Below are 9622 nucleotides of genomic sequence, written 5' to 3'. Positions count from 1 at the left end.
AATTATTACTGCAATAACTGATATCTGGATGTAAAGTTTTGCCCATTTGTACGTTTGGGGTTTTTTTAATCAATTAAACAAAAATAATATTTAAAATAAAACGAAATTGCAGTACATAGCTTATTTTACATATAATTAATTCATTAATGAAAAAATTTATACGACATCTACACAAATAATCAAAATTAAAAACGTAGTGAATTATATCAAATCATGTTTTTTTTTCATTTAAGACGCTCGCATATATTCAGTTGTGGTAAATCTTCCGCTTATATTGCTAAAATATGCTGACTTTTTAAATTATAACAGAAATCTTTCGCTTATATTGTTAAAATATGCTGATTGTTTAACTTATAAGAGAAACATAAGTGCGTTTGTTTGATTGTTTAATACCTTTTAAAACAAATTTGTTACACGTTTTCAAAAAATGAAAAAAAAATTTTAAGCACGCATAATTTAGGGAGGTAATATTAGGTCTCAGCAGAAAACCGAATAAATCCGAATTCAAAATCGAAACCGCTAAAAATCGTTAAAATTCGAACCGGAAAAATCCGATCCGAAACCAAAATCGCAAAATTAAAAACCGAAACTGATATCCAGATTCGGTTACAGGTGAAAACCGAACTAAAAACCCGAACCGATAATTAAATAATAAATAAATAAAATATATTTAATATACATATGTTTTAAAAATTAATAAATACATATAATTTTTTAAGATTGGTTGTTGGGGATCTCTAGAGAGAAGTTAAAAGTAGTTATAACTTATAAGAGTGTGGGACTGGTGTTGAAATGGATTGGACTTGTGAACACTTGAGCTTCATCCTCGAGGTTTCAGACTTTAGTTGTGTATGAAAGAATCACTCTCTTTTACGACCTCGACCTAAATCTATTACTATCACTTATCAAATTAAAGTAAACAACCAGACACAATTTTAAGAAGTTAACTGCGAATGCCAACTGATATCTGCTAACTGTTAAGAGTTTCGTTCTAAGAAGATTCAATTTCAATTGAATTTGTTGAGTTGTGATGGAACCATTCGAAATAAATCTAACTCAACCGCAAAAAAAAGTACCTCTGGTATGTTTTATAAGCGAAACCGATCCGATAAAATTTGAACCGAGGTTTTTAAAATTAAAACTGAATCGATGATTTCGTTTGCAGTTGCGGTTTTAAATTTCAAAAACCGAGGGTATGCGATTTCAATTTTATCCAAAACATCATCAATATATGCGCTACATTAGTAAATATGGGCACACCCTTAGTTACTTAATGGACTAAAATACCCCCATATTCTAATTAATATTTAGGTTTTGGTTATTATTGCCTTTCAAGTTTTTCTTATATTTTGGAATATAATATAACTAAATTTATTCATCGGTTTTTACGCATTAATTTTAGAATATTATTTCTGTTAAATAAGTAAAGACTTGCAAATATTTACTGTATAGTGTATCAAAAATAAGTTATTTTAATAAATTAATATTCAATAAAAGAAGTTGTTTTCAGAAAAATGTAACAATTTCCTCAAATGCCGTCCAACCAAAGTATAATATTTGTGTAAGTATTGGTCATTGCTTGTTACTTGTTCAAATTTACCAATATTCGATTGCAATAAAAATCTCTGATCTAACAACATACTAAAATTTGGAGTCGAGATCTTTGAATTTTGAGTTTTTTCATTTTTGAGTTATTATTTGTGTGTCTACTTGTCTCGCTTTATGCGATGTGTCTCGTTTTGTGCTGTGTGATGATTGTGTTGAAAATAAATTTTATGGTGTATCGGGAGATTTGAATATCTCGCATAAACAACACTTTCGACATGTGTATAGCTAATGTTGGATAGGTAGATAACTAGAGTGCGTTTGGAACGGTGATAAAAATCGCATGTGCTCACCTCTCACAACATATATTTGTTCACAACATCAGGGCTCTAAGCTCAGTTTTTCTAACTGAGTCCTCTGAACATTGCGTTATCCATGAAATTAATGTGACGGTCAATTGTGAAAGTACCATTTTCAGTGAAGATGCATGCTGGATTTCTCGGGAAATCATTATATTCATTTTTAATTTTCAGAATATTTATATTAAGTTGATTAAGCAATTTGGTTACAAAGTGGCTAATTGTTTAGCTTGTTTTTTTATTCTTCAACCTGCTTGAATGATCATTTGTTTTTCTCGATTGAGTCTTTTTCAAATTATTAATGAAATATTCTCTAAATTTGGCAAAAAAAATAAGGTTTTAAACTTTTACATATTTGTCAGTGTTTTAATGTAATTATGTAATAAAACTTATTTTATAATAAAATAATAACATATAAAATAAATTAATAAATATTTAATTTTATAAATAGTTAATACAATATAAATTTATGGGTCAAAACTATGGCATAGTGTGTGAGTTAACCGACAATGGGTGTGTAACATGTTATAAATCTTGAATACTTGATTACGAATAACTTAATAATTGAAGAGAGAATTGTATTTCGATATGTTTCGATATATATGATTTCAATAACCGAATGTCCTATTTATAGAGGTTGGTTGACAAGTTTTACTAAGGAAGTTATCTAAGTCTTCTTTGATAAGCATCGTAGTTCTTCACTAGTAAGTTTCGTAAGTCTTCCTTAATAAGTTTTACAATCCTTGCTTACTAAGTTTTTTCTCTAAGAAGTTGTGCAAGTCTTCCTCGATAAGTTTTGAGAGACTTTCTCGATAAGTTTTATGAGTTTTCTTGATTAAGTTTTGACAATCATTATTATTTCATATTATAACACTTCTCCTTGATTGCCAAATGTGAGTTTAGTACAGAGATTAACTATCTCGTTAAAATCTTGCAAGGAAAAATCCAGTGGGATTAAAACTTTGACGAAGGAAAAAGTGTACAGTCTTCCCCTGAATGTAATATCTCACACTCTAACATCTTGTTGTAGCAAGTTTCTCAATCTCTGCATGCCAATATTATTCCGTAACTTTTCAAATGTTGATGTAGGTAGTGACTTTGTAAGTAAATCAACAAGATTATCACATTAGCGCACTTGTTTTACTCAATATCACTATTTTCCTGTAGTTCATGCGTATAGAAGAATTTTCGTAAGATATGCTTGGTTCGATCCCCTTTGATATATCTTTCCTTTAACTGTCTGATACAGGCTGTATTATCTTAAAATAAAAGTGTAGGACTTTTTGAAATACTTGATAATCCACACGATTCTCGAATATATTGAATTACAGACCTTAGCCAAATGCATTCCCTACTTGCTTCATGAATTTCAAGTAACTCTGTGTGATTTGATGAAGTTGCTGTCATAGTCTATTTTGTAGACTTCCAAGAGATAGCAGTGTCACAATATGTGAATAGATAACCTGTTTATGATCGTTCAAAATAAGGATCTGACATATACCCAACATCTGCATATCGAGTTAGTTATGATTTTGAACTATGTGGAAAGAATAACCCGAGATCAGTTGTCCAACGAAGATATCTGAATATGTGTTTGATCCCATCCTAATGCCTTTTAGTTGGATTATAACTGAATCTTGCCAACAGGTTCACTGAAAAAGCAATATCGTGTCTTGTGTTATTTGCAAGATACATAAGAGCTCCAATAGCACTAAGATATGGAACTTCAGGCCCAAGTGCATCTTCATCTTTATCTTCTTTTCCGTGTCGGAATGGATCCTTTTCAACTTCGAGTGGTCGAACAACCATTGGTGTCGTTAATGGATGAGTTTTGTCCATGTAGAACCGATCAAAAATCTTTTCTATATAAGTGGACTGATGAACAAGTATACCCGAAGATAAGTGTTCCACCTGTATGCCTAAACAAAATCTTGTCTTTCCAAGATCTTTCACTTCAAACTCAGTTTTCAAATAAGCAGCAACGTTAGTAATATCTTCAGAAGTACCTACAATATTCAAATCATCCACATATACATCAATAATAATAAAACTAATTGATGACCTTTTGATAAACACACATGGACACACTTGATTATTAACATACCCATCATTTAATAAATATTCACTAAGCCCGTTGTACCACATACGATCAGACTGTTTTGAGCCCTATAATGATCGTTGTAATTTAATTGAGTATAAATGTTGAGGCTTAATTTCATCTATCTTTAATCCTTCATAGATTTTCATCTAAATATCAATATGTTGTAAATAACGTGTTGTAAATCTTGAATTACTTGATTCAAGATATGATGTAATTCAAGATTTACAACACGTTATTTACAGACATGTCAAACAGTATGTTAGTAACTTTCTTATAGATAATATAGAATATTGACTCTTAGCAATTTAGGATATGATTTTGTATCTCAATTCCTACAATGATCCATATACTCCTTTATTATTATTAAATATATATTATAAATTTGAAAAGATATGAACAAAATGTGGAAGAAAGAGAGAGAGAGAAAAAAAAAACTAAAAAGAAGAGAGATTAATTATTGCTAAAAGTGTTATAAAGGAGTGCCGGAAGTACCTTTAAAATAAAAAATGAAAGTCATGTATTAAATTTAGATTTAGGAAAGTACTAAGAGACATAGTGCTATTTTGTGCCAAATTCGAAAAAATGACAATTATAGTCGCTTTTTCTACTCAATTGTACAATAATGATAGTTATGTAAAAGATGACCATATTTTGCCCATTGAATCTGTCATTAAGGAATGCATATCAAACCATACCCATTTTTATATACAAAATCTAAAGCGGTAGAGAGAGACTAACATTGTATATAAAATTTAGGGGAATATAAGATTTAGGGGAATATAAAATTGAACATAGGAAAGTGAAGATGGAGAGAGTTGACCCTCTCAATCTTCTTCTTCTCTCATCGCCATGTTTGTTTTCGGTGGGTGATTAGGTGATATCAGGTACAATGCCCACATATCATATGTGTATTTTGTGTGTTAAACTGATTACTCCCATGATAATTGCGTATTGGAGATTAATATTCAATATTTTATTCAATTACCCTTACGGAGAATGCGTATTTAGGGTAAATCAAATGTGTAATTTATCAGCTAAAAATGATCATTTGCGCAAAACCGATCATTTTTGTTCAGCTTTTATAAGCCTGTTCTTCGGCCACCAAATTCCTTATAATTGAACTTAAATACTCGTATTAGAAAACTGTTGCACTTATTCTAACATAATAATCCCTCGTTCGCTTTGCGAAGTATCAAGCTCTAGCTCATAAATTGAATTGCGAAGCAGCAGAAGTAATTTATTTTTGTCATCATCAACGAATGGCAATCGACGACAACATAGAAACTTATCCTGCTAAGAAGCTGAAGTAATTTTGATGCTCTTTTCAGATTTTTTTCAATATAAGAACAGTACTTTTTAATTCGATATTAATCAAAAATTTTAAATTATAAGTATTCTATGTAATGCTAAGAAAGGTGAAGAGTACAAAACGAAAACGTTATTTCAGTATATTCGAGTCGATAAGTTACCACTTAATAATTAATTGTCGAGTTTTTAAAAATTTACTGCTTGTCTTAGTTTTGAGGTTGGATCCACCACTGCATGATCGTTTTTCTTTGTGCAGAATTTAAATCGTTGTGTTGCTGCCTTGTGGTTTGCAAGCGTGTAACAAACGAGCTTGATTTGCAGTATTGTACTGTGACTTCTGTTGAACAATAATTTATATTTAACAATTCATAAGGATCTGTGTATTAGAAAAAATTAATCATAGCTCTGATCACATGTAAACATGCAACACATTCAAAAGTCCACCTACTTGACTTCCCTCTGAAAAACAGAAAATTATCAGTTATTACAATAGATAAATGCATATCCTGATTTACCTACTACAGTATTAGGTGCAAATAGCAAGCCTACATTCAACAATCTTACTGAAACTCATTGCAGCAGCGCTGTTGATGTTGAGTTTTCTAAACACTAAACCAATCATGGGGTTGGGGTCTGCACATTCGAGTTCTTTGAATTGTTGTCATCAGAAGAGGGACGATTCTCGGAGTCACATTGTCGAATTTCCTCAATCATTTTCACTACTTCATCCATGCTTAGTCGCATATCTGGCACTTTTGTTACACATGCTAGTGCAATTTGAAGCATCTGCACTAACTCTTCTTCTATGTTTTGGTACTTCATTAGCTCAACGTCAAAAACTTCAGCAGTCCATTCTTCGCGAACAACAGAACGGACCCATCTAGGTAAATCAACTACTTCATCATTGCCATGCCCCGAGATCTGTATAGGAGATTTGCCTGTGAGCATTTCAAGTAGGAGCACACCAAAACTGTACACATCTGATTTCTCAGTGGCTTTCCTGGTTTCAATCACCTCTGGAGCTCGATAACCTGGACCCCGATGTTTGGAAGGTATGTAATTCATCAAAGGAGCTAGTCCAGCATCGGATACACAGCCATCAAGATCTCTGTTGAGAAGAACATTTGATGACTTAATGTTGCCGTGAGTAAATCTGAGGCTACTCTCTGCATGTATGTGTGCAATTCCTTTAGCAGCTCCCAGCGCAATCTTCAGCCTGGATTCCCAATCAAGTGAAGTCCTTCCTGTTCCTCTATTACCTAATGCCAGAAATTGCATATTAGTCAACAATGACGCTGTACCAAGACAGAAGATATCTAAATAGTTGAACTGAATATTCTACAATCTACAACATAGAACTTCCATACAGTAGATGTCACTTCCATACATGCTTATCACTTGAAGCAAGACGGTTAAATTGATACATGGACTGATGTACTTGTTCTGTTATAGGTACTATTCAAATGGTTTGGTGAGAAACTGACATAAACCAGTCCTATATGCCTATGTCTATCAAATCAAATTGCAGTTCCCTGTCATCACAAAGTAATCAGATTTACTCTACATAACTAATCAGATGACTTGATTCCATGACATGATTCCCTACTTCTCTGATCACTTGCATATCGATTAGATGCTTCTTCTTTTAGTCAACATAATAGTCTCAAATGCCGATTTAACTTATCTATTGTCCTGGTATGGTTTTTTAATAGCATGCATGTAATTCAAATCCAACAAACTAATATAAACAAGATTATGCAAGAGCTTAAGGAGAAGAATTCGTACCATGTAGGCACACCGACAAGCTGCTAGCTGGCATATATTCATAAACTAGAAGCTTCTCATCCTTGGAATAGTAATAGGCACATAGTGGCACAATATTAGGATGTCGACTAATTTTCCCCAGAATCTCCATATGCTGTTCAAACTCTTTCTTTGCTACACCAACTTCTCTTAATCTCTTCACCACTACAGTTGTTCCTTCATCCATAACAGCTTTATAGGCTGTTCCATAGCTTCCCTTACCAAGAACTTCAGCTGATGCTCGTAATAGATCCTCCAGATCGAAGGAATAGGTGCTTCCTTCAAAAAAGAACAATTTATTCTTTTCAGATGCTTGAATGCCACTTCCAAAGTACTCCTCAGACTTTTCATTTTTTCCGTTGTTTGTAACCTTTGCTTTAGACACACCGCTCTCTTCACTCTTTTTCTTCTTCCTCAAGCAGCATAGCAAGATCATAAAAACCAGAAACATTATCAAAACTGCCCCTACAACAATGGCAACAATACTTCCTAAACCAAATTTCTTGAAGTGCCTAGAACCATGATGTTTGGATGCTACCGGTGAAGATGGCAAGGAGGAATCAGCAGGTGAGGGGGAAGGGGAAAGCTCAGAGCAATTACTTAAAGGGGGACCACAAAGAAGAGAGTTTCCCATGAATGAAGAAGTTGGAAACTTTTCCAGAACTTTCGGAATTGTACCATTTAGCATGTTATGACTCACATTCAAAAGCTTAAGCCTTGTATTGTTGAGACTGGGGATAGCTCCAGAGAATAAATTATATTGCAAGTCCAACAAGGTGAGTTTCGTTAAATTTTCAAGTGTAGATGGTATATTTCCAGAAAAAGAGTTGAAGGAGAGATCCATTGCAGTAAGGTGAGGAGACAAAGATAGAGGAATATGACCAGTAAAGTTATTATGTTGAAGGTAGACAGCATGCAGTGAAGGGATAGATAGGATATCTGAAGGAAGAGTACCGATAAGATAGTTAGATCGTAGGCTTAGAACCTGTAAAGCATCAAGCTTTCCGATACTTTTGGCTGGTATGGATCCATAAAGCCCAACACCTGGAAGATGAACAGCAATCACTCTTGTATTATTTCTATTACATTGTATACCAACCCAATAAGTGCAAACCGGAACAGAAACATTCCAGTTTAGTTTGCGTTGATGAGGTATAGCAGAAGCGAAGTCGAGCAGGGCTTGTCTGTCAGAGCTCAAATCAGAATCAATCACCCCAAAATTGTAGACTATATACAAAAGAGTTATGAGAACTCCTAAAAGCTGGATCTTCATGTCACAGGTGCCTGTATATGCATCAACTCAAGTTTTCAATTTTAGTGCTCTCGCCTGGTTCAGAGACAACAAGCATGAATTAAAGTGAGCTGGTTGTAGATCTAGAGGAAACAGCAACTATAGTCATAATAAGTGGAATGCATCACTAAAATTTGAATTGCATTTTAAGAATTATATGCACTGGAATGAGTAGCTAGCTGTAGTCCATGATGTTGCTTTAGTAGGCATCAACTTTAGCAATATAATAAGAAACAGATCTACAATTAGTTATAATTGGATATGTAATTTCAAGAAGCTTATTAAAAGCATGTAACAGTAATCGATGAGTAAATTAAAAAGAAAAGTAACAGATAACTACTAAAGAAGACTTGTATGTTAAGCAAAACATTTGTGTAAATTATGACCATCTGTGCACAGTTTCTTAAGTCTTAAGCTCCTCTTAGTACTGACTACTGACAGTGAACTCTACAGTTGTGTGGAAGAAATCATGCTGAAAGTAGAGAAACCGGAAAGTGAAGCCACAAAAGCCGATATGTAAACGCTACAAAAATTGAAAATAAGTAGGTTTATTTAATACTTTTTTCCCAAAAAAAAATTAAGAAAGACCGAGGACCCTTAACTCCTTATGCCATTAATAATTGTTTTTCTCACCTTGCTTAAACTGAAAAAATCCCAGATACTTAACTATTAATTCCAGCTAGTGCAACTATAAATTTCAGCTAGTAGAATGTAGAGTGAGTACTCAAGTATGAAGTGATTTCGCCAGTTCCAGCTTATGCTTTTAAATTGCTTCTGAAGTGACTTTTGCTTTCGCTATTACTCTCTCAGGTATCTTTCTTTACTTTCTGATAATTATGAAAAGCATAGCTTTGTTTTTTACCTCACTGAGAAAGTAAGAGTATACATCTCTTTGCAAAATAAAAAACAAACATTTCTAAACAATTGCATGGTAAAAACTTAACCAACCACAGAAAATGGCTCCTCTGTGAGATCTCGAGCATGCATGTGAAGTAGATTCAACAACATCATGGTGACAATATAATTAACAGCCTTATCAAAGTTATAGTGTTGTCTCATAAAAACTCAACTCCCATAAGGCTCATGCTTCTCACCTAATTCACCTAATTCTTGACAATCTGTTGGTGATTCACCTACTTTGTCTTAAAACAATCATATTAATTCAATAAAACACGTAATTAACCTTCTTAATATACTTAATCATAACACCTAACT

The 9622-nt window shown here is 33.2% G+C and overlaps 1 protein-coding gene across 3 annotated transcripts; it reads right to left on the bottom strand.

Annotated features, from left to right (window-relative positions):
• Positions 1 to 5694: 5694 nt before the first annotated feature.
• On the bottom strand, positions 5695 to 9481 carry LOC141708714 (putative inactive receptor kinase At5g58300). Of its 3 annotated transcripts, none has more exons than XM_074512470.1 (3): positions 9356 to 9481; positions 7099 to 8443; positions 5695 to 6572 (listed from the first exon to the last, which is right to left on the bottom strand). In XM_074512470.1, exons 2-3 carry the CDS (start codon positions 8387 to 8389, stop codon positions 5932 to 5934), a joined length of 1932 nt encoding a protein of 643 aa, XP_074368571.1. In that variant the 5' UTR covers positions 8390 to 8443; positions 9356 to 9481; the 3' UTR covers positions 5695 to 5931. The 3 variants fall into 3 exon arrangements, with proteins under 3 accessions (XP_074368571.1, XP_074368569.1, XP_074368572.1); XM_074512468.1 differs by lacking the exon at positions 9356 to 9481 and adding an exon at positions 9041 to 9180; XM_074512471.1 differs by lacking the exon at positions 9356 to 9481 and adding an exon at positions 8794 to 8993.
• Between the last annotated feature and the right edge of the window lie 141 nt (positions 9482 to 9622).

Source organism: Apium graveolens, chromosome 2, assembly GCF_009905375.1.
Source record: "Apium graveolens cultivar Ventura chromosome 2, ASM990537v1, whole genome shotgun sequence".
Lineage (NCBI taxonomy): Eukaryota > Viridiplantae > Streptophyta > Magnoliopsida > Apiales > Apiaceae > Apium > Apium graveolens.
This window is presented reverse-complemented; position numbering and strand designations above follow the sequence as displayed.

Bases quoted from the DNA above. Each gene is read 5' to 3' on its own strand.
- LOC141708714 (XM_074512470.1), bottom strand. From the start codon at position 8,389: ATGAAGATCCAGCTTTTAGGAGTTCTCATAACTCTTTTGTATATAGTC. The intron at 6,573-7,098 runs GTACGAATTCTT...TTCTGGCATTAG, and splicing joins CTTGTCGGTGTGCCTACATG to GTAATAGAGGAACAGGAAGG.